This window comes from Pelophylax lessonae, assembly GCF_965119305.1.
Source record: "Pelophylax lessonae genome assembly, chromosome: 1".
Lineage (NCBI taxonomy): Eukaryota > Metazoa > Chordata > Amphibia > Anura > Ranidae > Pelophylax > Pelophylax lessonae.
In genome coordinates this window covers 275,897,372-275,925,003 of record NC_138768.1, presented here as the reverse complement: position 1 = coordinate 275,925,003, position 27,632 = coordinate 275,897,372, and the positions used below count along the sequence as shown (strand labels likewise).

The 27,632-nt window shown below is 40.4% G+C and overlaps 1 protein-coding gene across 3 annotated transcripts in view; it reads left to right on the top strand.

Annotated features, from left to right (window-relative positions):
• The window catches only part of CABP1 (calcium binding protein 1), a 65,068-nt gene extending 37,663 nt beyond the window's left edge, over positions 1–27,405 (top strand). Inside the window, exons 1-7 of one of the 3 annotated variants that reach the window (XM_082257668.1) lie at positions 11,957–12,271; positions 13,100–13,261; positions 21,594–21,624; positions 25,694–25,837; positions 26,073–26,182; positions 26,278–26,425; positions 26,934–27,405. In XM_082257668.1, coding sequence (XP_082113794.1) covers positions 12,158–12,271; positions 13,100–13,261; positions 21,594–21,624; positions 25,694–25,837; positions 26,073–26,182; positions 26,278–26,425; positions 26,934–26,959 — 735 coding nt within the window. In that variant the 5' untranslated portion in view covers positions 11,957–12,157 and the 3' untranslated portion in view covers positions 26,960–27,405. Of the gene's footprint in view, positions 1–11,956; positions 12,272–13,099; positions 13,262–21,593; positions 21,625–25,693; positions 25,838–26,072; positions 26,183–26,277; positions 26,426–26,933 lie in introns of those variants that run through there. The other 2 variants (XM_082257669.1, XM_082257667.1) reach the window with 2 other exon arrangements.
• The last annotated feature ends 227 nt before the right edge of the window (positions 27,406–27,632 follow it).

Below are 27,632 nucleotides of genomic sequence, written 5' to 3'. Positions count from 1 at the left end.
ATTGGTCAATTGCACAGTACATGCTGTTCTCCTTGAGGTCCTCCTTAGCCATGCAAATGAGGACTTGAAAATGAGTCAGCAGGGATTGGTCAGATAGCTTGAGTAGAAGGACTGTTATGTGTAATGAGACAGAAGCCCCCAGTGGACAATCAATGTACACAATAGCCAAACACAGAACAATGGTTCCATAACGAGCCCCCAATACACATTACTCTGAGTGTCAATACATCCCTTAGTAGACAACAGGTGAGTTCATTAGCACACCCAACAATAGGTGAATGGAAAGCCACCTCAGACAAAAGCAAAATTGTTAGACAGTCAGTCTCCTCATTGAGCTTCCTGGAATGACCATATTAGGAGTTGTACTTCCTGGTCAGAAACCTCATGGCAAATGGGAACAAATCTCAATATTTCTACATGGAGACCTTGCTGACAAATATGAAGCAATCCAAACCATCACCCATCTGTCCTTAAATTCCAGTGACGGTGAACACCATCACAGTACCCTTAGTACAGACTGCCCGTGTGAAAGGACCCTTAGTACGGACTGCCCGTGTGAAAGGACCCTTAGTGAGATGACAACATCCTGTGTCCTCTGCTTATTATTTACAGATAGCATGGTTCCTAGTTATCTATATGAACTATAGACCAACTCCCACAATATTAGAGCATTGAATGGGGGGGGGGGGAGGGTGTTTCTGTAGTCCTCCTAACCTAACCTAATGTGACAATGCTGCTCCTCTGTAGATAAGGATGAGTTTGGGTTCAAGTCAATGTTGGATTTGCAATATTGAACATGCTTAGCTGTGACAGGGAGTGCTGCTGATAAAGTCATAGAGAAAAATTAGGTTAGGGCTTGTAGGCAGGCACTGGTGAAGGTAACTATAAAACTTTTACTGAATGTGTTTAAGGCCCCTATCACACTTGTGAAACTTGTCATGCAACTTTGGACTAGAGTTGCACGACACATTGTTCTCCATGTTTTCCAATAATACCCATTCATATATGCGCAACTGAAAGTGGCAACAACTTCAAAGTAGTTCATGCACTACTTTGGCCTGACTTTCATGCAACTTGAGGACCATAGACTTCAATGTTAACCCTCAGAAGTTGCATGAAAGTCATACCTTAATGTTATACAATGCAACTTGTGTGCAACAGTTGTCCATTAAAACTGGTCAAAGCCAAAGTTGTATCCAAGTTGCACCCATCCAAAGTTCCGTCAAAGTTGCAGTCATACAAGTGTGAAAGGGGCCTTAGGGAGAAAAATGCTGTGTATCTTGGGGAGAAGGGAGGGAAGATTTTCACATTTTAAATGATAAGTACCATCAAAGCTCGTTTGGCTGTACATCCCCTATGGATCACAGGAGTGCAGTTCATGTTGCACTCCTGTGACCCGTTTTCAGCAGAGAGTGGGGCTGAAGTTCGCTCTCTGCTGAGGTCACAGAGTAGGTCCAAGCACCACATCACCACGACCACGGAGTAGGGATCCGCCTGATCCCTGGACTGACACCTGGGTCAGCCTCTCAGCTCCCCACTGAGAGCCTGAGCCGGCCGCTCCCTGCCCCTTCACAGCCCAGCGCTCCAGTGAGAGAGGAGGGGGCAGAGCAGAGAGCTGTGACTGACAGTCAGCAGCTCTCTGCTCTGGGAGCTGTGAGAACTGAGCAATCCGCGGTGTTTGATCGCTCCGTTCTCAGTGTAGAGGCATCGGGGGACAGATGCAGCATTCACCTAGGTAAAGCGATTGAAAAGTCACTTTACCTAGGTCAAAATAACAAACATGGTATATATACCTTCTCTGTGCAGTGGTTTTGCACAGGGCAGCCTGGATCCTCCTCTTCTCAGGTCCCTTGTTGCTGCTCCTGGCCCCTCCCTCCTATCAAGCAGCTTGCTATGGGGGGCACCCGAGCTGAGCTGCAGCTCCGTGTATCTATTCAGACACGGAGCTGCTATTCGGCCCTGCCCCCTCTCTTTTGATTGGCTAATTGATTTTAATTGACAGCCGCAGGAGCCAATGGCGCTTGCGGCTGTGTCTCAGCCAATCAGGAGGGCAGAGTCCCTGACGGCTGAGGAACTCGTAGACATCGCTGGATAGAGAGGGGGTTCAGGTAAGTATTAGGGGGGCTGAGGGGGGCTGCTACACCCAGAAGGTTTAAGATAAAAAAAACTTCTGATTTTACAACTCCTTAAGTATGAATTAAAAAAAACAAAAAAACAAATTTCTCTTTTAAAGACCAATTCCACTTTCTGACCATGTTGCACCTTGCACCCAAATTTAGCATAAAACATAAAACTTGGTTTTATTCTGTGGTTCCCAACCTCAAACCATCCCCCTTCCCCTTCCTAAATTGGAGGAAACATCACCCTGCAGGATTCCATATTTATTTTATATGGTGCCACTGTGCATGGCTCCACCTTTACAGTTACATCATCCATTCACAGATCCATTTACACTGATCTGTTATGGAGGACTACAAGTCCAATGTGGCACCACAGCAGTGGGACTTACAGATCTCAATGGAGAGCTTACAGACCTGGGGTCTGAGGAATAGTTTGTATGAGCCTGTGCATTGCTCCTGCAATGCACTAATCATGGTTGCAATGTTTTGAAGGCTCCAATGCAAAAAAGAAAAAAATTACATATACACATTTTTTTTCCTTTATTTCAATGTGCCTAAATTAACTATTTTTTTTTTTTTTTTTTACAAAGGGTGAAATATGCCTTTATTATGCCTTTAATGCTGCTGCGTGATTATTTGTGTCAAGCAGCTCCTTCATAGCATCTTCACATGCACAGGCTGCATTTTTAGTTTACAAAGGGAATATTTTCTATTTTTTGCTGGATGCATTTTTTTTAGCCAGTGTAGCACTGCCCCCTAGGGAGCTGTTGAGAATTATACTTCTTGGGTTCCCCTGGGTTACCATTAGCAACTGAAAGCAGACACACGGCATTAAAAGTTCTTGGCTCAGACTACGAACAATCCGTGGGATTTGTTTTTTTGTATTTTATTTTAGAACTTGGATGGGAGAAGGGAATGAGTCGGATACTCCAACTTGAATTATGCACAATTCCTGAGAACAACTGACTGTAGAATGCGGCAAGGCCGCTGCTTCACCTTGCCACTAAAGTGAAGATAAAGAATATGTACTCTCACTTAGATTACTCTTCAGGGTCTAACTTGGCACCCCCTTTCTCACTGACTGTGTGCGCTGACCTTCTGTCCACTGACACTCTCCTGGAGTGGTCCCCATCCTGGGCAGACCCCCAGACAAGCTTACCAGTACTCCCTGGCTCGCTCTGCCTCCAACTCCCTTGTCAGCATCCACTGGACCTCCTGGCTCAGCACCACACTTGTGGTCTACAAGGCCGACCGCCTGTTACCACCTTCCTCAGCAACAGGAGGAGAGACAGCCGTCACCCTCCTCCTCGGACCTGGCTTCCCCTCCAAAGACACCCTGTCACATGTGCCCGTGGCTTTTATAACATATCCCAGGATGCACCACTGTTGTGCCTACCCACAACAGTGGTGCATAAAAGCCTGTGTGTCACTGGCTGGGTTTCCTCCACTGTCCAACAGGCTCCCCTATTAGATACAGTGGGGACACTCCCTCAGACCAGATGAATCACACATGGACACATGCAACAAGCCTAACTACTACTGATCAGGCTCCCCTGTGAAGCAGGCAGAGCAAACTATACTTTTCCTAGCACCTATCTAGGAGGATGCTACACCTGTCTGTGATTTCATTGCTAATCGGCTGCATGTCTGTTTTCATAGGGCACATTTTCCAATTTGTTTTTGTAAGAACAGTGTACGGGTGCATCTCATAAAATTTGAATATCATCAAAAAAGTTAATTTAGTTCAGTAATTCAATTTGAAAAGTGAAGCTTCACACTGGACCTCATGCAACTTGGATTCTGTGCCTGCCCCACTCTTCCTCCAGACTCAGGGACTTTGATTTATAAATGAAATGCAACATTTTCTACACTGCTGAGATGCTGAATTAATTTCCAGCAAGACTTGGCACCTGCCCACACTGCCAAAAGTACCAATACCTGGTTTAACGATCGTGGTATCGCTGTGCTTGATTGTCCAGCAAACTCCCCTGACCTAAACCCCATAGAGGATCTATGGGGTATTGTCAAGAGGAAGATGAGACACCAGACCCAACCTGGATTTCCATAACACCTCAGCAGTGCCACAGGCTGATCGCCTCCATGCCATGCCGCATTGATGCAGTAATTCAGGCAAAAGGAGCCCCGACCAAGTATTGAGTGCATACTATTATGTATTCGGACATTTTTTTCAGTTAGCCATTATTTCTGTATTAAAAGTCCTACTTTTTTATTGGTCTTATGTAATATTATAATTTTCTGAGATACTAAAGTTTGGGTTTTCACTAGCTGTAAGCCATAATCATCAAAATTAAAAGAAAGAAATGCTTGAAATATATTACTCTGTGTGTAACACATCTATATAAAATAGATGAGTTACGCTTTTTGAATTGAATTACTGAAATAAATTAACTTTTTGAAGATATTCTAATTTTATGAGATACACCTGTAATATTCCTGGGCAATGTGCATCAACAAAAACGTTAATTTTTGCCTTTGAGAAGGCATATGACAGGGTGGTTTGCAGGCAGGAGATCGTGGGGACCCAACAGGACCTTTATATCAAGTACCCAACAGGACCCTTATATCAGTATCACCAAAAGTTACAGTTATATGAAATTTTAGTGGTGAGGTCTACTTAAAGAGACTATTGAGTTCCTTAAATTTCAATGCTGGGGTACATTCATTTATGTGCCCCATCTGTTCAGAGATCTGCACAGCCAAAAACTCTTTATCTCTTTGCAATGACTTGATAGCTAGCTATTCAATTGTCAACATCTGAACTACTTGTTTTATTTGAAAGTTGTTTTACATCTGAGAACAATGAACAGTGTACAGATAAAGGTAGGATGAAGGTTGCCTTGCCTATCTTGCTTCAATAGGGCAGAAACAGCTTTATGATTAAAAAAAATAATAAATTAAAACATAATTGATTAAAAAAAAAAAAAACAACTCTAAATACAAAATACTTTTTAAAAAAAAATAAAAGACCTACTACCTCAGCCACGACATGCCTGACCTTGTTTTTTAATAAATGGTATTTCCAATATTTAAGGGCAACTATGACAGACATAAAGATAGCAATATTGTACTAAAGCACCCTCCTAGTTTAGAGTAGGCTGCTAGGTAAATTTAGTTATAACCTCTGTAATCAGTGGAGCAGGGGTTGAATGCTTTGGGATGTTTAGTGTCTCACAGGCTGCTGTTCTGACACCTCCTCCTGACTTCTTGAGAGTTCTGAAAGTTAAGTGGGAGGGAGAGCAGAATAGGCAGCCTGAATATTTATGGTTCTCTGACTAATCCCTTAAGGGGTACATCCAGTAGGTGGTTGTAGAGGCAATAAATATTCTGAAGCCCTGCAGCCAGGGTGCACAGTTCCAGGGTCCAGCCTTCTGAACGAGACCCAAGTGCTGGGGGCTCTGCTCCTGGGGCAGAGAAGCAGAGGAGAACCTCAGGAATCCTTACTTTTGGGAAGACCTCATGGTCTTAGCTAGGCTTAGCTGGGGGCTACTACCAAAGAGAGAAGGAAAGAGCCTGGATCAGAGTCTAGATAGAAGCCAATAGGACAAGAGTGAGAAAGCTACATTATTTTAGGACTGGGTACTTGATCCTGCTACACAGTGGAGAAGTGACTGTGGGGTGATCTTTCAAGCCAGTGTGTGATGCAGCCAGGAGCTGTGCAAGACAGGCAGCAGTTGTGCTAAATAGGCAGGAGAAAGAACAAAGCAGCCTAAAGTTGTGCAATACAGCTTTTAAATTGTACAGAGCAACCAGAAACCTAGCAGTCCTCAAATTCTACAGTTCTACAATGCAGGATATCCCATGCTCCCATCACCATCCAAGTTGAGTTCAATAAAAACCCTAAAAAGAAAAACCTGGACTGATTCTTGAGCCAGTGGAAGAATGGCAAAAATGCTGTGTGCGTGGCTGTACTGGCTGTGAATGGGGGAAATGGGCTCAGATTACAGGTGCCCCCTACGGGGGTAGCATTACAGTAGTTTGGTGCAAACAACTATACTGCATAAGTATGTGGTGATGTTCTGCATGTGTCAAACCAAAGCCATCTTGTGGAAGGATGGTCATTCTTTCTTCCTGCAACTATGCTTACACGGGATCTAGCCACTATCTGAGAAAGGTGGCAAAAAAGTTTAATTGCAAAAAAATTCTCAAAGTAAGTCCTTTTGTGCCCAGTCTTGGGTGGTAGCAGTAGATCCCCTTTATTTTTCTCCTATCAGGGAGGGGTAAAATGTCCCCCTTGAAGTCGCCACAAAAATGTCCTCCTCTTCACTGCAAACACCCCAACACTTCTCCTCATTACTGCAAGCACAATTTCCCTGCCTCATTTGCTGCTACCGTCTCTACCCCTTTGTTGTGGCAGAGTAGGAGCCTATGGACATTGGCTTTGGCCCTGCAGCTATGCATCCAGTGTGGGGGATCCAGCCACCATCAGGAAATGTGTTAAATAGTTTATCAGCACAGCCTCCTCAGAATGTCCTCCTAATAACACCATAACACCAGAACTGCCATTCCTCCTTCTCAACACCAGTACCTCAAGCCTCATTACCTCCAGCGCCCTCAACACCTTGAGGAAGAGGAAAGGGTACATTAGCAGGTACAAAGTAAATAGCTGGTATGCCACAAGAGGAGGAGGAGGAGTAGAAAAGGAGCCAGGGATTCTATACCATTTTTATGCTATGCACTTTTTAGTAGGAGAAGAAAAATGGCACATTAGCAAGTTAAACAAAAATGACTGCTATGTGCCCTTGAGGAGGGGTAGAAGGAAAAGGGCACATTAGATGTACTCAAAAAGAAAGTGGCTGATACGCACCCTTGAGAAAAAGGAGTGCCTGCATTTTGCTAAAGAGCTCTATGGTGCCTAGTCATGTGTTTTCTCATGTGTAAGGAACCCAAATGGCTGGTACTTTTGCCATGGCTGATACTTTTGCCATGGCAAGCAGATGCTGTAAAGAACATTGCTGCTATGGGCAGAAGATACATTAAAAAGGCACACACCAAAGAGCTCTTTCTTTTTGTGCTTTTTCAAGTGCTCGCATACTGTCCTGCCACTAGCTAATTTCTACCAAACACATACCTGAAGTCTATTTTATTTTTTTACATACAGTAGGGGTGCGCAGCCTAATGCATTAGGGTGTGCACCCCAAAGCTCAACTATATACAGTATTTCACGAAAGTGAGTACACCCCTCACATTTTTGTAAATATTTTATTATATCTGACAACACTGAAGAAATTACACTTTGCTACAATGTAAAGTAGTGATTGTACAGCTTGTATAACAGTGTAAAGTTGCTGTCCCCTCAAAATAACTCAACACACAGCCATTCATTTCTAAACCACTGGCAGCAAAGGTGAGTACACCCCTAAGTGAAAATGTCCAAATTGGACCCAATTAGCCATTTTACCTCCCCGGTGTCATGTAACTCATGTTACAAAATCTCAGGTGTGAATGGGGAGCAGGTGTGTTAAATTTGGTGTTATTGCTCTCACTCTCTCATACTGATCACTTGAAGTTCAACATGGCACCTCATGGCAAAGAACTCTCTGAGGATCTGAAAAAAAGAATTGTTGCTCTACATAAAGATGGCCTAGGTTATAAGAAGATTGCTAAGACCCTGAAACTGAGCTGCAGTGTGGTGGCCAAGACCATACAGCGGTTTAACAGGACAGGTTCCACTCAGAACAGGCCTTGGTATTCTCGACCAAAGAAGTTGAGTGCACACTGTCAGTGTCATATTCAGAGGATTTCGTTAGGAAATAGACATATGCTTTGCTGCAGAGGTTGAAGGGGTAGGGGGTCAGCTTTGCTGCAGAGGTTGAAGGGGTAGGGGGTCAACCTGTCAGTGCTCAGACCATACGCCGCACTCTGCATCAAATTGGTCTGCATGGCTGTCGTCCCAGAAAGAAGCCTCTTCTAAAGATGATGCACAAGAAAGCCTGTAAACTGATTGCTAAAGACAAGCAGACAAAGGACATGAATTACTGGAACCATGTCCTGTGGTCTGATGAGACCAAGATAAACTTATTTGGTTCAGATGGTGTCAAGCCTGTGTGGCAGCAATCAGTTGAGGAGTACAAAGACAAGTGTGTCTTGCCTACAGTCAAGCATAGTGGTGGGAGTGTCATGGTCTGGGGCTGCGTGAGTGCTGCCGGCACTGGGGAGCTACAGTTCATTGAGGGAACCATGAATGCCAACATGTACTGTGACATACTGAAGCAGAGCATGATCTCCTCTCTATGGGGACTGGGCCGCAGAGCAGTATTCCAACATGATAATGACCCCAAACACACCCTGAAGATGACCACTGCCTTGCTAAAGAAGTTAAGGGTAAAGATGATGGACTGGCCAAGCATGTCTCCAGACCTAAATCCTATTGAGCATCTGTGGGACATCCTCAAATGGAAGGTGGAGGAGCGCAAGGTCTATAACATCCATCAGCTCCGTGATGTCGTCATGGAAGAGTGGAAGAGGACTCCAGTGGCAACCTGTGAAGCTCGGGTGAACTCCATGCTCAAGAGGGTTAAGGCAGTGCTGGAAAATAATGGTGGCCACACAAAATATTGACAATTTGGGACCAAATTTTCACTTAGAGGTGTACTCACTTTTAATGCTAGCGGTTTAGACATTAATAGCTGTGTGTTGAGTTATTTTGTGGGGACAGCAAATTTATGCTGTTATACAAGCTGTACACTCACTACTTTACATTGTAGCAAAGTGTCATTTCTTCAGAGTTGTCACATGAAAAGATATAATAAAATATTTACAAAAATGTGAGGGGTGTAATCACTTTTGTGAGATACTGTATATATATATATATATATATATATATATATATATATATATATGTAATAGATATATTCTTATAAATAAATGTAAATAATCTTTTTAAAATTAAAACCTGAACGGTGTCAGTAGGGAAGAGCATGGTGTCAAAAGCTTTTTAGGAGAAAGGGGTATATTGCATACTGTCCTGATTAAGGCACACCTTTCACACCGTCTATGCACACCTGTCATTTTTTTGGGAACAATTGGTTATACGGGGTTCAAAAGTAGTTTGGGGAACAGGAGACCGTAGGTTTGAAGTGTTTTTGTCATCTGTTTTGACATTTTTTATTAAACTTGGGGTGCTGTGGAAAAAAAACTCACAGACTGTACTAAACCTGTTGTGCCACTGGCTAATTTGTACAGTATGAATAGCTATTAGATCTGTTGGGGCTGCTACTTCCATTATCAAGTTAAGCCAATTATTGCTTGATAAAAAATCAGTTGCATCCAAAGCTACCAAAAAGCCTTTTTTCAAGTTGTAGTGAATTTTATTGGGGTGCTGCTGCTGTCCTTAAGCCATGCAAAAATGTAAAATGTAAAGAATCAATTACACATGCAAAATATGTGATGCCAGATTATAGTGTTGCTGATGCTGTCCTTGGGATTCGTACTGTTCAATAACATCACATACAACTTCAAGGCATCTTCCAAGCATGTCATTTGAAGGATTTGTGTTTTTCCTTGTCAATATCGAAGTTGCATTAAAAAAGGACCCTTTGTTCAGTGTACAATATTTTTTCCCATTTTTCTTTTTTTTTTTTTTTTTTTTTGCATTGGTACATTTCCAGCTGCCTGTGCCTTTTTAGGAAATCTGTTGTCTATTAGCCTTGAAATTAATTTTTAAGATTCCTCCCTCCCCTACTATAGACTTCAGTGGGCTCAGATTTAAGTTCACAATTTTCCGACTTTACTTTGAGATCAGCAAATGCCCTGTGAACTGAACCTAGACACATACGCGTATCCCTATCCATAGATACAGTACAATGAGTAGAATGTACCTCTAATACAGGAAGTGTATTACTTTTAACAATATATTTCATTAGTCGAAAAGCAATTGCAGCAAAGTTTAAAGTGAAGGCTCATTTATTCTCTTATCACAAACAAATGGCCACTGCCCTCATAACTGGCCTTTGAAGCAAAGAGCACATGGAAGGGCCACATCGCCCTTCCATGTGCTCCTTGTTGCAAAGGCCAGTTATGGGTGAGGGCAGTTGCCATTTGTTGGTACTGTTGAAGTATTGGTGAGGGAATGCACTGGACACCTTTGCTGCCATGGTGCTATATGCTGGGTGTCCATTGCACCATGCGCCTTTAAGTTGTGGTAAACTCCCTCCAGGTTCACCTACGCTGTCTCCATTATAACGCATGTATTTCCACTGTGGAGGCTCTAAAATTTAGAGTTAGGACTACATAAAATACTGGGGTGCCTTAACGGGGCTCTGTAGCATACGCATTTGTTTGCAAATGTGTGCAAAGGAAACCCCTGTTTTTAATGCATACTGTTAGACAGGATAATTTGGTTGATTGCAGGCTGGTTGGTAAGTTGAGCTGGAAATTTCATTTATTCTCTCATCCTAACTTAGTTTTGCCTAAATTGGAGAAGGAAGAAAACCTTTAGTGTTTAATGCTTTGTCCCCACAGGATACAAATACACCAATAACATTCTTACAGAAATTCTCCCTTCTTTACCCTGCTAGACAAAAAAAAAGTTTTTTTGTTTTCAGGGTATCCATTGAAGAGATTTTCCCTCACTTCCTGTCTAAGACTGTTACTGGCACAGGAAGTGAAGGAAATTCTCCAAAACAAGGGGAAGCAGCGGCAAAGCCGCAGTCAGCAAAAATAATCTTTAAAAGAGATTTCCTGTTCTCCATTTTCAAAAACAAAAACTTTTGTCAAAACCTGCACCTTAAATAAAGCGAACAATCACAGTCATTTTTCTTTTTTAAGTGGTGTGGAGAAAGGGCGTCCTGAATTAAGACTAGTGTTTTTTTTTATATAGTGTAGTTTGGAGACAAGGTTTATTTACTTGGATCATCATTATAGTATATGTAATTTCCCACCCTCGCCATCATAGATATTTCAGTCTTATACCCTTGACTTATATAATATCGGCAACTACTCACTGGGGATCTTCCACTGCATTTGAAGGATATCTTAAATGGAAACCTATTCACAACTCTCTAATCTTTGGTGATCTACGCAATTCTATTTTCTATCGGGATGCAGGACAAAATGTGTATTCATAGCTTATCAGCAGCAACCTATTCATGCCACTGTATATTTAGCCTACTGGTAGACTTTGGGTTGCTCTTTTGTAGAAATGTAGCATTGTGATGCAGTGAATTGTATAAAAAGACCAGAGCCAGCTATTAATAGCATCTTGGATCAATGCTTACCCTTTCATGTGTACTATATCGGCCATTGACCTAGAAAACACAATTATTGTGTACCTCTGTTTTGAGTGAGAGGTTGTTTTTCTATTCAATCTTCAGCGCTGACATCCTTTTCTCATCTTTCCCAGTACAGGCAGACCTATAATTGCTTTTTTATATAGAACTACACGTGATCCAGCAGGCAGCCTTATCTTGAATTGCATTCTCTTTTCTTCCAGGAGTTGTGATTGCAGACACTATGCAGCAAGTCCTCGCATATGTTCGACCTGGATATGTAGTGCTTTTTTAGTCATGAGCGGGACATGCTCAGTCTGATTCTTTTATGCCAAGCATAATGCTACGTTGTCCTTTCTTTGACATGCCTCTTTGGTCTACATTGTGGCTGTTGGCGAGCATGCATCCTTGAACAAGCAGCCAAAGGGAAGCCAAAGCTTGTTAACCATTTCATGACATCACTGCCCACTGACAACAATGTAGTTAATAAAAAAATAAATAAATTCCAACTATATCCCAAAATCAGAATATTCCTGGTGCTGTTCTGAGTCGACGTCAGTGTCATGAATGCTGTGTATGCCTCCAGCTGATCTGTCCCACATCATGTCATTGAAAAGCTGTAAGGCTCATGGGGGAAGGGGACCAGCTCCAAATTAGCCGGATTCTCTGAGCTCATCAGGGAATAGTTTCTGCTGCAGTTTATCTGCTGTAATCAGAGGCTCTATCAGAGAAACAATCTGCGGCTCAAAGGGTCTAATCTGTGGGACGCCGCTGACTGCCCCCCAGGCTCAGAGGCGCTCACTGTGCGGGATGCCTCGCTGGCTGCTGCCCTCTCTATCTCTCTTCCCTCGGGAAAGCTCATCCTCTGTTCTGGGTGGTATGGGGAATTGTGTCAAGTCTCCTCTTCGAAACCTCTCACAGAAGGTACGTGTCCCCATAGCGTAGCACCTATAGCGAACGATGAGATGGGGTTGATGGCTTGAAAAGAAACACAAGGAGAAGGTAGCTATAAAATAAATCCTGTCTGGGAGGGTGATTTTGCTTAGATTTTATGTTTAAAGACCCTTACCTATGTAAATCTGAATGAGTCTTATTTAATCCCCTGAATGACCGAAGACAAGTGTTGGTCTCTCTGTTGAGTCTATTTTACACTTGCAGAATTTCTCTTGACTCTTCTCTCAGCCATAGCATACATATAGCCATAGATTTCACTCTGTCTGGATATTATTTGGGTGGTCTGTAAAACTGCTTGGTTTTATTTCCATTTATTTTTAAGGCTGCGATGAAATCCTAAATGTATTATATGACCCATGAACCAAGTTTTGCATTCCCAAAGGAGGCATACAAACAGTAAGGAGAATGATGTCTTATAAAGGCGTGGGAATGAAAGGTCCGACAGTACTAGACTAAAACAGTTCCTTATATAGAGAGGAGATACAGGGGAGGAGGGAAAAAGAGATGGCAAGGGAAAGAGAATCTGGAAAATGTTCTTTTACCAATTACTAGGTACACAGAGAGAGATAGGATAAAAAGAGAGATATTGTTTTGGGGAAGCTAGAAAAGTGATATGAAAAGGGTCTGATCTTAGGGAAGATTTGGGGGTAAAGACTGAAAATAAAAAAGATCTGGGAGGCTGCAAGCCTCTTAGTGACCCATAGGTCACATATATAGGAAGAAGTAACAGGACAGGTGAAAGCCCTTTTTCAATATTGATCCTACAGTATCCTTTGGTAACACTCTGTATGTTGTAAGATGCACCAGGAGGAGCGAAGCTGTCTCAGATCGGCGCAGTCTGGGGAAGAGGGTGCTCAGGGGCCTCTAATGCTTTTGGCTCAAAACTGCGCAGTGATGCACAACCTGCTGGGCCCAGCCTGTATATTTCTCCGAAAAGGATTCGCTGAGAATCGACAGCCTGTACGTGAGTTTTGTCCCTTCCCTCTCCCCCATTATTGTGTAACTGGACCCATCCTGTACATTTTAATGTTATCATAAACCATGTGACCCATCATCCATTTTCATTGTGTCCCTTATTGCAGGTTGTAGAAATTGTTTCTTATTGCTGAATGCATTAGTTTATATAGTGTTCTGGTTTAAGGGTTTTTTAAACAGTAACAGTAAGTAATAATCATTTCTACCTTACAGAATTACACTAGGCAAGCATGAGGCTAAATTCTGGTACCTGCCTTAATATACAGCAGTCTTTATAACGCTCTGTTGGCGTTGACCTGTGTTTGAAAGTCCTAGAGGGACCTGCATTTTCACACTACAAAGTTTGGGTGATTTTCCACTTAACAGGAACAGAGGAAAATGACATACGTATTTATGTAAATCTCTTTATAATTTATTTGGGAGATCATAATAATGAGTTATGCTATAGGGAAATTAAGAAATTAAGAATGCATACATCTACTTTTCACGTCTCCGGTGATTTTAATAAATATGTATTAAAAAATGCTCAATAGACTGCTTTTTAGCTTATTTGGGATTTCACTCCAGAAAGGCCCGGAGTGAAATATGTGAAACAATAGACAAAGGGCCGGCATGACAGGGGTTAAAGGGGTTTCGGTATAGGAGGGGGTCAGGAAAGTGGAAGCTGTAATATAAATAGGTAAAAAGGATTCATTGGATTGGGGGTAAGGGTGCAGTTTGGGAGGAGGTAGAGTGCTATCTAGGTGGGGTGGTCTTCAGTTGGAGGGCAGCCAGCAGGGAACATCTTCCCACCCTCCCGCCCTGTATATTGTTGTTGATATGCCGTATTGGGTAATTGAAGTGGTGAGAAGCCGGGAATGGAGACTGGCGGGTGTAAGGTCCTTTTAGGTTCATATGGGCTCAAAATGGTACGGTGTAGGGACCCGTCTGAGGTACGGCTTCCTGGTGGTGGAATGTGTATATGCCAGTTGTCTCTGAGCTGGTGGTTTTGTGGCTGGAGGCCTGAGAAGTGGCACGCAGATACTGTCCTTATGTTTTGATGCCTATTAGGACCTGGTGGCTCCATTCTTTATGCACTGTATATTCAGGTTATGTTATTTATCATTATTAATTTGGGATTTATGTTTTTGGTTATTAAAAACTGCATTAGCCAATTAACTCCAATATGTTGTGATGTAGGTATTATACCAAAGGGTGGGGATATTGGTATAGCAGTTTTTCAGTACAAGCCATATTTAATACCTTAGTCATGCATTGTTTCATATAATATATCATGCTTATCAATTAGTCATAGACTAAAGTTATTTTGGGGTGTAGCAACAATATCTTTAGATTTCTCATGACATGAAAGAAAAAACTTGGCTTCTCTTTCCATCAAGTCCTATAAATATCCTTTTTTTAGATAATTAAAGAATAGTATAGACATAAGATGTGCTACACCAGTTGTACTCTTTGATTGCATCTACAGCTAAACTGCTTGCTTGAATCATTGTCATTTAATGTTCTTAGCTAACTGTTGTTGTCTGGATGTTACTGCTTTAGGGAATAATGCTGCTGAACCACTGTGCCTAACAATTGTAACACATCATCAGTTTTTGTTTTCTTCCTGAACACTTTATAAATGCACTGAATAATTAAAACAGCAATCATTTTTAAATGCAGACATGATTTCGTTATGAATGGTGATTTATTAAACATAAACTATACATTGTTGGCCAATTGTATTTATAATAATTTGTAAAAACTTTTATTTAACAAGCATATTTCTCTGTTTACAGAGTTTACTGGACTTTCAAATTAGAAAGTCTAGTTCTATCTCTGATCATGTTGACTTTACTGCTTAAAGAATATCCAAATGAGCACCATCTGGACTATGACATAGGGAGGGATGCATCTCATTCAGTGTTTCAATTGCATGTTTGCAATTTTTTTTGCAGCATAGCGGTAAACTCTTTCTGAAACTTTCCTAAAACTAGCCCTGCACTCAACATCAGCTGGCTGCAGGAATTAAATATGAAATATTATGCAATATATTTTTTTACCAGGAATTTTTAAACATTTTTTTTTCAGTCTTGAACATAATTAATTGATTGAAGAAAATATATGCAAAAAAATATATACATGCCCTTTAAGAGACCTAGCATTGAAATAAATTGTCACCTACAGCTCCCTGCTTTAAAGATCTGCTGCTGCAAAATTTCTCTGTCCAGTTCCTCTTTTTGCTGTTCCCACTACTATGTCAAAGCACTCTTTACAGAAGTCAGCAACAACAGTAAAAAAAAGACAATATAACCTAATGCTATTACTTTTTATTATAGCCACATCGCCAAATTTAACTGTATACACTACGTCCCTTATGCCACAAAATCTAAACTAATGTTTTTTGTTCATATTACGCAATGTACAGCCTAAACTTTTAATGCTCTGTAAAGAAAGACCACACATCTTTCTTCATGAAAGTTTTAGACCAAATATTCTGTAGGCACATTTAAAAAGGTATGGTCTTACTGTGGCCATGCCACTGCTTCAAGAAATAATATGGCACATTTTTGAGGCACAGCAGCGAGCTTTGCAAATGTGCATAGTCCTCTGCTGGCTTTGGGATTTTGAGTGCAACACTATTAAAATGAAAGAGTACAAAAAAAAGCTGGGAGGAGAGCCCAATCACATGACCTGTCAAAATGTTTTGACCGACTGTCCTCTAACCAGAGAAAACGCCATAGGACTCCACCTGCTGTAAAGTGAAAACTCCACACCTCAGCCTGCATTTTACAGCTCATTCATAAAATGCAGGCAGCAGTGTGGAGCCTGTGGGTAGTGAACATTATGGAGTATTACAAAGAGAGGATACCAGTATCCATTCTTTATCTAAATGGGCCCCTTAAATGGGCCCCTTAGTAACTGTACAAATACACACTTGTCACTCTGTGAACTAGCCCAGTAAAGTCATCTTAGTGTGAAGATGCTAACGTATATTCTACAGTAATCCTGTTGTTTCAAGTGTACAATTATGACTGAAATCACTTTATTCATGAATAAACAATAAAGTCCGCAGCAACCTGCAAATAACAATATCACATGTAAGGAGTAGAAAAATGAAGATTGACAAATATTCTTTCTAGATTAGATGCACTCATAAAAAATATAATAAAGCTGTTATGTAACTTGTTTTTTGCAGTCTATAGACAGACACCAGTATATAACTTTAATCAAAAAATCTAACTAAAATTATAAGCTGTATTTTGCTATACAAATAAAAATGCAAGTCAAGAACAGTTTACAAATCAGATTTGCCAATCTTTTTTTTTTTTTTTTTTTTTATATAAAGCAATTGTATACGATCACCTTGTAAAACAACCTATTCAGTTTAAAATAGAAATGAAAGGCAAAACATTTTGAATAGATATATAAAAAAAACATTATATATACATTTTTTCCCTTTTTTTATAAGTAATCCCTCTGTTCTCAACTCTATAACAACTGGAGGGAAGGGAAGCAGTAGTACACTGAGCTTCCCAGTGAAGGGCAGTAAGGGGGGGGGGTGTCAGGACAAGTCTGATAATTGGAGGAGAGCACACTGAGTTTCCAGTATATCTAGAGAACTGACTACGGTGTGTTCTACTGCTCAATGTGGTCAGTTTTTATCAGGAAAGCAGAGGGACTATCAAGCAGGAGTGCCAGGGATTTTACATAAAGGAAGCAATATAAAGAGAACTGGATCCCTTCTCATACAAGTACATGGTACAGGAGGCACATATCAGGAATATAAAATGTTGGGGGTAACAAATGCTTTCAAAATTCTCTCCCTGTATACATTTGTCAGACACAACAGACAAGAAATGGAACAAGTGGCGCAAGCTGTTAGCACTACATAAAAACGGTAGTCCATATAATAGCACATCAAGGCTATGATAAAGTCTTAAGGTGAGATGAGGTGGTATCTCCATAACATGAGGGCTGTATCTGACCCATGCTACTAGTTCCCCACAAAAGTAGTACAGAAATGAAGAGGAAAGGTGTTATTTACAAATGATCTGTCCATGAGTTGCTTAAAAAACAATACAGATACGGTTCATTATTTAGGATGCTCACCAACACTAACCCTACACAGATAGTGGATACAAGGTTTTTATGAATTGTTTAATAAAGTAAATACCTGCTTCAAATAGGTAAGGATACAGGATCATTGGGATCCTTTGACCAGTTAACCAGAGCATGTATAGGAAGTTGTAATTAAAAAAACTGCTGTGCTTGTCTTTATTGTCTAATTGAATATGGGGCAACAGTGCTGCTCGGGGGGAAAAATGTGTATACTACTTCAAAATGTATTATAATGAAACCTCAGAGCACCAAAAAAATCTCTAAACAAATACATTGATTATGTGAAAAATGTTGCAAAATATTTATATATATATATATATATATATATATATATATATATGTATATATTTCTCACTCTAGTATATACACTGATGTAAATAGACATATAACATCCAATAAACGAAAGCATGTGTGATAGAACCATGTAATCCATAAAATGTATCAAAGTAAAACAACTGCAAAACAAACAAAACATAAAAAAATCAATTAATAGTTTTCTTTTCTTCTTAATAAAGTCTGTGCTTCCTCAATCCATGCGTTCATTCTGCCATATACATAGCTCCCAACTTTCCGAATTGGGAAAGAGGGATACCTAATAGCAAAAGGTATGTAATGAGAAGGAGAGAGAGAAAGATAGACTTTGTTCCAAAAGAGGTACAGTCCCTGATTTGGAGGTTTGGGAGCTATGCATATACATTTGCCATGAACAATGTGCTCAGATCCACCCAGTGAGCACAAAATGACTCACCAAATCAAAATGACCTTTGAGTAAAAAAAAAAAAGGTCTTACAGCGCTTGTGTTATTGAAACTCTGTCAGCTACAGTGACTCCTTCACAGACTTTAATGTAATAAGCTCCAATAAAAATCAAACAGGAATGTACTGTAGTGTAGTATAAAGATGAAAACACTCATACATCGCTCTTCACCAACATATAGAGGATAAATTGTAGTTAGACATCGGATGAGCAAACACTGGTCTAAACCTATGTCCTTCACCACTCTGACCCTAATTCTCGGGTGCATTCACCTGGCCACTCCTCCCAACGTGTTTCATCATCATGACTTTGTCAGGGGTTCAGAATTTTCAAGAGTTTTTTCTGAGTTTTGACATATGAAGAGCACTCTGAGGTTTCATTATAATGTATAGGATATTATATATAGGCACAAAGACCAAACGTTACAAAAAATAATGAAAAAATGTTTCAAAATATGTCAATTCAGGCCAAAATCCAAATTCACAGGTGGCTTAACCACTTTAAGACCGTAGGATTTTCCCCCTTAATGACCAGGCCCTATTTTGCGATTTGGCACTGCATTAACGGATAATTGCGCCGGTCGTGCGACGCTGTACCTAAATAAAATTGACATCCTTTTTTCCCTACAAATAGAACTTTCTTTGGGTGGTATTTGATCACCTGTGCAATTTTTATTTTTTGCGCTATAAACAAAAAAATAGCGATAATTTTGCAAAAAAAAAAAAAAAACAATATTTCTCACATTCTGCTATATAACATTCCCAAAAAAAATTTAAAAATCTAATTTTTTTAACATTTTAGGCCAATTTGTTTTCTGCTACATATTTTTAGTAAAAAAAATAGCAATAAGCGTATTTTGATTGGTTTGCGCAAAAGTTATCACGTTTACTAACTACGGCGGACAGATTGGACCCCTAACTGACATCTTTGACACTTTTTGGGGTACCAGTGACCTTACTACAGTAATCAGTGCTAAAAGTATGCACTGTTACTATAATAATGACACTGGCAGGGAAGTTGTTAACATTGTTGGTGATCAAGGGGTTAAATGTAAGCCTAGGGGAGTGATTCTAACTGTGTGTGGGGGGGGGGGTTAGGCTTGTGAGATGAACACAGAGACATGTGATCCTATCTAGCAGGATCACATGGGCTCTATTACCATCCGAGGGAGAAGGACGGACGGCTGTGTTTACATCAGCCAACCGTCCTTCTCTGTCAGCGGGGAGAGATTTGAGAGTGTCAGGTGGATTTCCTACCATGGCAGATTTAGGAACGCTCCTTTCTGTCAGCTCACTTCTTTCCCAGCGGGAAGCAGCAGCACTCAGTTTACACCTTTGCATTGTAAGGCCTCATGCACAATCTATGCTCTTGATGTTTATTTCTCCTACAGGAGTTTAGCAGGAGCAAAAACTTGGTAAAAAGCCATGTTTTGCATGGGTGTTCCCATGTCTGGCAATAATGCATTCTATTGCCCGTAATTCTGGAGCTTTTGAGCATTTTTTGTGCTCAAACCTCCTCTCCAAAATGTACAAGTGATGTTTTTTTTTTTTTTTTTTCCTGCCATTAAACTCTCCTGCCACTAAACTACTTAAACCACCTTTAGTGTGCATATACACATAAACTAACATGGAGGGGAGTTAAATTGGTTGTAAAGGCAGAAAGTTTTTTTTTATCTTAATGCATTCTGTGTGCAGTAGCTCCCCTAATACTTACCTGAGGTCCATCTAGATCCAGCCCTGGACTCCCCTCCTCATTGGCTGAGACAGCAGTGAGGTGCCATTGGCTCCCGCTGCTGTCAATCAAAGTCAGTCAGCCAATGAGGAAAAAAATGGGGGCGGGACTGGGCTGTGGCTCCATGTCTGAATGGACACAGGGAGCTGCGGCTCGGCTCAGGTACCCCCATAGCAAGCTACTTGCTATGGAGGCACTCAACAGGAGGGAGGGGCCAGGAGAACTAAAGAGGAACCCGAGAAGAGGAGGATCAATGGCTACTCTGTACAAAAGCCACTGCACAGAGCAGGTAAGTATAACATGTTTGTTATTTTTAACTAAAAAAAAAAGAGACTTTAGTATTACTTTAACAGGCAGAGAAAAAATAAGCTCAATCTCTCAAAGAAGCAGCTTCTTTGAGATGCAGTGTGAGTGAGGCCTAAGACATGACCATAACCCTCTGTACTGTATGCCCCGGGCCATAGCATATGGTGTGATTCTGCAGAATACACTTGTGGCACTACCCACGCAATGGAAATGACAAAGACTAGTGCCATTCAGGCACCAACTTTCTTTTCCTCATGTCCAGGATAATGAAGAGGGAAAATATCACTTTGACTATAATTATTTATTACGTAATTATGTTCAATAAGCAGGGGCAATATTAATAACCTGCATATACTTTGGACTTTACAGAAAATCAGTCAGCTGTGGGTTATACAAGAATTCAGTCTTAATTTGTTATAAGTTTTCAGGCACCTCCATGAAAGATTTATATTTCCCAAGGTTTTTTTTTAGCATTGCCTAGTACAGTATGTCAGAAGAAGAGTCTTGGAGTCAAGAGCCAGAGATAGGAGGCCTCCTGTGGTCTGACATTTGCTCCATGTCAAAAGCTTGAACTTGATAGTACGCACTCTCCCCCAGCTCCTAAGTATGCATAGCAGTATTAAACACAGAGCCTTATAATTGTCTACATTCATCAGCTACTGTTGTGTGAAGATGTTATGTACACTCAGGAGACTGCATATGTAGCAGTGTAAAAACAGGCAGTTGGCAGAAAGGCACTTTTGTGATAATGTAGGATGGAATGTTCAGATTTTTCCATGATCCCAATTGTGACTGGTTCTCCTTACGTGCCAATGGCACTTTATGCAAGTAATAGCTGTATAGTAAGCCTGCCATCTGAAAGTGTGCGGAAGCAGTCAACGTCTGAGTTTTGTCGTATCATAGGAAAAACATGTCCCCTTGAATAATTCATTCAGCATTTTAGGATTCAGCATGGAGTCCAGTGATCTTTATAATAAACTCAGCCAGAGGCTTTGTGCATTCACATTGCCTGTGAACTTGTGTGTGAATCGTAGCATCCTTATAATTTACTGTAGGGCTTACATTATTCCATGTATAATATGAATATTTTTTAAATAATACAGTTGTTGACATCATACTTACGTTGAGTGTAATTGCTTTTGCATGCTTTTATGTCGGAAGGCTATGCATGCATGGATAATTATGCTTTCCTTATTGCAAACCTAATGAGGTGACAAGTTAGTACAAAGTACAACCTACATATGATTAAAATCACAGAAAACATTTAAGGCTCAGCAATCACAGACCTTTCCCTTGTACCCCACAGACATTTGTGCATGATTATTGTACAGATTATTGTAGTTCAGCCATTTAATCCTGTTCATTCACCAACTGCAATGCTCTCTTCTTTCTCTAATCTGTGTTTCAATATGTTCTGTTATAGGACAGAGAGCTGCGTCCAGAGGAAATAGAAGGTAAACAACATTTGTATGCAAAAATAAAACAATATAATATAGTAGATAATATAATATGTTTTATGGTCTATGAATAAAGGGGAATGAATGTAATAATATATCTTTACACAAACCTTTGACCATATGTGTAAAACACAGTAATATCGATTACATCCCTTAACCACTTAAGCCCCGGAGGATTTGGCTGCTAAACGACCAGAGGGCATTTTGCGATTCGGCACTGCGTGACTTTAACGGACAATTGCGCGGTCGTGCGACGCTGTACCGAAACGAATTTGGCGTCCTTTTTTTCCCACAAACAGAGCTTTCTTTTGGTGGTATTTGATCACCTGTGCGATTTTTTGATCACGCGCTATAAACAAAAAAAGAGCGTAAATTTTGCAAAAATAGCAATATTTTTCCCTTTTTTTTATATGAAATTCCCCAAAAAAAAAATGTAAAAATCAAAATTTTTTAATATTTTCGGCCAATTTGTTTTATGCTACCTATGTTTGGTAAAAAAAATCGCAAAAAGCGTATTTTGATTGGTTTGCGCAAAAGTTATTGCGTTTACTAACAAAGGGAAAGATTTTTGTCATTTTTGTTGTTTTTTTTTTTAACGCGTAATGGCGGCGATCTGCGATTTTTTTTGCGGTACTGCGACATTGCGGCGGACAGATCGGACCCTTGACTGACATTTTTGACACTTTTGGGGTTACCAGTGACATTTCTACAGTAATCAGTGCTATACATATGCACTGTTACTGTAAAAATGCACTGGTAGTGAAGGGGTTAACTTTATTTGAGAGGGAGGGGCTGTGTGTGTCCCTAGGGGCGTGATTCTAACTGTGATTGGCTGTGGCTTCAACTGTATGCAGAGTGATCAATGGATCTACATAGTAGATCCATGTGATCAGCTCTCATACAGAGAGGAGAATGACAGGCAGCTTGTTTACACAAGCTGCCTGACTATCTCCCTCTCCCCCGCCGATCGCAGAGTGGCCGGCGGCGATCGGGTCCGCCGGTCACGCGCGCGGGGGGGTCCGTGACCACGCGGGAGCGGGAGCGCGCCTCCGGCGGCGCGCGCTCGCTCCCTAAACCCTCACAGGCGAGCGACGTAGACCTACGTCACTTTGCCTGTGAGGGGCTGACCGCCCACGTAGATAGTCGTGCGGCGGTCGGCAAGTGGTTAAACTTAAGTGATATTTTCCCCATTATTTTGAGTACAGAAGTCTGAGACATGATCTCGGTAAAGTGATGCCACATCCCAATAAGTAGATAATAACGAGCTGAAAGGGGAAATAAAATAGGATATCTTCATCCACTTATAAAAAGTAGGACTTTGAAGGCATCCATTGACTGATCTCAAGAAGAATGTACACTTAGAAAAAGTATATCTCTGTCCGGCACTCCGACACACAAGCATGGTTGGTAGTATCAGCGGAGAGCTCACTGCTGATACCACCAACCATGCTTGTGAACCGGACGGAGCGCATGGCAGAGACATATACTTTTTCAAAGTGTACATTCTTCTTGAGATCAGTCAATGGATGCCTTCAAAGTCCTACATTTTATAAGGGGATGAAGATATCCTATTTTCTTCCCCTTTCAGTTCCTTATTTTCCCCATTACTACTTCCCAGGCATACTTTATCAATGAGAGAACTTGATTATCAATGATCACTGTGTAAAAAAACAGACCCCCTGACACACGCCTTAAGGCATATCATTCGCTCTGCACATATGTTCATACCTCTTTGCTAACCTGTTTATCTGGCCTCCATAGGGCGAGTACAGCATGATTTACCTGTAACCACAGCTTCCCATTTTGTCTCTGTTCCCTGCCACCACATCATCCACTGTTCAATTGCCAGCACCATTGGCATCACTTCCTGTAATATTACCACCACTGGTAGAGCCAATTCAGTGAATGAAATAATAAGGAACATACTGTAATCAGGAATGAAATAAAGGTTCTCCTACCTTCTGATCAGCTGAGCTTCCCAATACCATCAAGATAAGTACATTTTGTTCTTTTGGGCCCTGCTACAGCAAAACAAGCTGTATGCTTGCCCCCAACCAGTGCTCCCAGCCCCTCAGGGTTTGTTCTGCTGCTTCTATCCCAGGGCAGTCTAACAACAGTAAACTAACAGAAAAGAAAATCTCAAGGCAAAAGATAGGGGTGGTTTGTTGGTGAACTAATGCTGGGCTAAATATACATGGTGCAAAAAAGCAAACTATATGACCAATCATTACCAAATAAAAACACGTTGAAAAATGTCTGTCTGTAAGGATCCAGCAGGTCTCATTTTAGTTGAGAGAGGAAATCAGAATCGGTCCTATTACTTATTAATCGGTCTCCTCTGGCTCTTACCCCTTCATTAACCACCACCTACATATGACTGTAAGAAAGCTTTATATGTCTACCTCTCTCCCAGTCAGCAGTCTCATCATTCCACTAGATTGTCTGTTACATGTTTTAGTTTGTACTCTGGTTTCCTGCTTCTTGTACCCTTAATTCCTCTATCCTGCAGTCCACCGTCCTAGTTGTCTGTCCCACCTGTGTCATGTTCCCCAGTCCAGTAACCCACTTTTGCTTGAAATATCCTCTACATAATTGACTGCTGTAGTTAGTTTGTTCCTTGCTGCCCAGTTAGTTTGTTTACTTTCTCTGATATAATTGTATGTCTCTGTACTTAATGTCTGTGTGCTTCGTATCATTTTTGATAATTCCCAACAATTGCTGTGCTCACTTTCATTTTTTTGTGAATTTGGTTTTTCAAATGTACCCTAAAGTGTTACTAAACCCGCAACAGTAAAATCAGTTTGCATATGCAGTAAAGCATGCTTGTTATACTCACTGTGGAACCTAAGGGGTTAGTCCTCCCCATTGTGTAAAAAGACTGTTTGATCCTATCTTCTCTGATCCCCACTTCTTCCACAGTCCCCAATCCATCTCCTGATAGTACAGAGCCTTGGAGGCACTATGCACATTCTCAGTTTGGTGTGTATTGTATACATTTTTTTGGGGAGGGTGCATGTGATCAGCACAGGGCCAAACAGCACTGTACAGACAGAGGGCCAGGGGTCATGTAGCTTTATAGGACAGTCAGAGGAGAATGAAAACTCCTCCTACAAGCTTTAACCAGTGTTCAGCCAGGCACTGATAGAAGTCATAAGACTGCTACATACCGCTGATGAGAAAAGGTATATAGCAGTATATATTTACTAAAATAATTGCACTTCCATGTTCTGTGTATTGTGGAAGACCAGATATAGTGAATGCAGGGTCCTGGGTTAAGTAACAATTTAATAAACTTGCCTTTCATTTAGTTTGTGTATGTGTCTTCAGTGCAGACATATTACCAGTTGTCCAGGAGAAACTTACAGTGCACTTTAGCTAAACTCGAAAACGATACAATAGTACCTTATGTGCACAACATCCATTTATCTAATTTAAAAGAAAGTTGTGGCAGGTCCTGGTAATGCAATAGTCATTTAGAGGTGAAGAGCATCACTTATTATCAGTGAGTCATCTTCCCCTCTATTCCCACGGTGTTTTGGAGTACAGGTTGAATATATTCATTTTTCAACAATTAATTTTTCGTTTATATTCAACAACAAAGAAAAGCACAGTTGCCAGTGCTCTGAGAAGCTCTGATTTGTAAACAGCTTGAGTGGTATGGAATACACTGTGGATAAATTTAATATGGACATACTAAATGTAAAAACATGTATTATTGTGAATACTGTAAAGGGAAATATCTACTTATATATTACGATAAATAAAGATTTGCAGACGCAGATTGGTGTTGGAGTTCTAAAATATACAGGATGATGGATAAACAGCCACCATATACACAAATGGTACAATCTAGTTGACAGGGCAAGATGATTCCAAGTTTGTAGATCTATTCAAGTCATAAATATTAAACATGTTCCAACTAACTTCCTGCATAACACTCCTGGCAATTTTCATTATCAAAATAAAAATGACTATTTGGCCTCACATGTTATATATTTTGTTATCATTTTTTGTTCAGTCTCAAAAAAAGTCTGTGTAACTTTAATCCCTATATTGTTGTCCACAGAGCTCAGAGAAGCCTTCAAAGAGTTTGACAAAGACAAGGATGGATATATCAGCTGTAAGGACCTAGGGGATTGCATGAGGACCATGGGATACATGCCAACCGAGATGGAGTTAATAGAACTGTCTCAGCAAATCAATATGAACCGTGAGTCATGTCCCTCTCTTATTGTAAACTTCCTAATTTGCAGTAGGAATGTCTCATTACTCACTCATAGCAAACTGACCTCACATTTTTATCATGACTTGGAATATGAAAAAGGTTAATCAAATTTTAGAAACATAAGTTAGGGGCTGAAGAACTGAATTATAAATTCAATGAATCAGTGTTTGCAAGACGGAACTTATTTTCCCATTTTTCCTATCCTTTTTCATATTTACAGTTGGAGGACATGTTGACTTTGATGACTTTGTGGAGTTAATGGGTCCTAAGCTTCTAGCAGAGACAGCTGATATGATTGGCGTAAAGGAACTTCGAGATGCCTTCAAAGAGGTGAGGGAAGCCTTAAAAGCCCTATTGTGTAAACCCATCCTTATTTACAATGATTAATTTTACCAGTTGTTTAAATATCTCATTCATCTTTTTAGTTTGATACCAATGGAGATGGAGAGATTAGTACAAGTGAACTACGCGAGGCAATGAAAAAGCTTCTGGGACAACAAGTTGGTCACAGAGACATTGAGGATATCATACGCGATGTTGATTTAAATGGGGATGGACAAGTGGATTTTGAAGGTTAGTATATCTTATATCAGGATACACTGTTCTAGACTTAGACTAGGCTGGCCAATAAAATAATCTACTTTGAAAGTGCCTTGGCGAATAATGACCAGTGATATGTTTTCCAAAAGGGAAAAATGAAAGGATCCCATCTGAAAGAACCTCATTTAGGCCTGGGAATGAAGAAATATCTTATTGCATTAATATGATGATACATAATTGAAATTTCAGTCCTTTTATTGTTTTTAAAGAAAGTGCAAAGATAAGGAATGTAAATGTCAATATGCATAGTAGTGCAACATTAAAGAATTATTTGCTCCACTTCGATGTGTGAGGCTGTATAGATTAGCAAAAGCAATGTAATAAATAATGTTTATCACTCCAATCTATAACATTCTTGTGGTAAGGTGGTGTCTAGTTGCCATCTGTCTTTCTTTACAGTCATACATTTTGACTATAAAGAAAAATAATGTGCTGTTTGCATTTACTTTTTAATTATTTCCTTTTTTTTTTTTATTGACAGAGTTTGTCCGTATGATGTCCCGCTGACTTGTGAAAAAATGCCCATGTTACCCACTTGACTGCGCCATTTTGGTGAAGCTGTGCCTCAATCACTCCACTAATATTTGGACTTGAAAGGGCAGTGCCCACATTAGCCATAATGTCCCTTGGAGGCACCATGTCAATGCCATGTCAGTATTCTTGTTGTGGAATACAGCACAGGTCATTCTTCCTGCTTGATCCCGCTGCTCTGACTCATAGTGTGCCATCCCACTCCCAGAAATGTGATAATCAATGTATGGGACAACCATAAGGGGCTTACTTCTAACTGTCACACAGCTTGAAGAAGCCTTCAGGATGCTCAGAAGAACAAACTTGTGTGTGCATGAGACAGCTCACATCATGTGATTTTTAACTCCTAGAGGATTTGTGCAATAATAGAATAGAATCTGCTTCCTGGATTTTCAACTATATTAAATAAATAGTCTTATATATCTATAATCGTGATCTTGCAATGCAAGGACAGTGTAGAATACAGGTATGTACACAGCTATTACATACAAATAGATATGGCTTTACTGGTGTGTACTCAAGCATCTAATAACTTATCCTCCTACCTATGTCTCATTCACTAGTATCTTACTAGGATGTGATTTAAAAAACATCTGTTATTACCAAAACAGGATATCAAGGAGAATAGTCTGGGCATAGTGCCCACGGA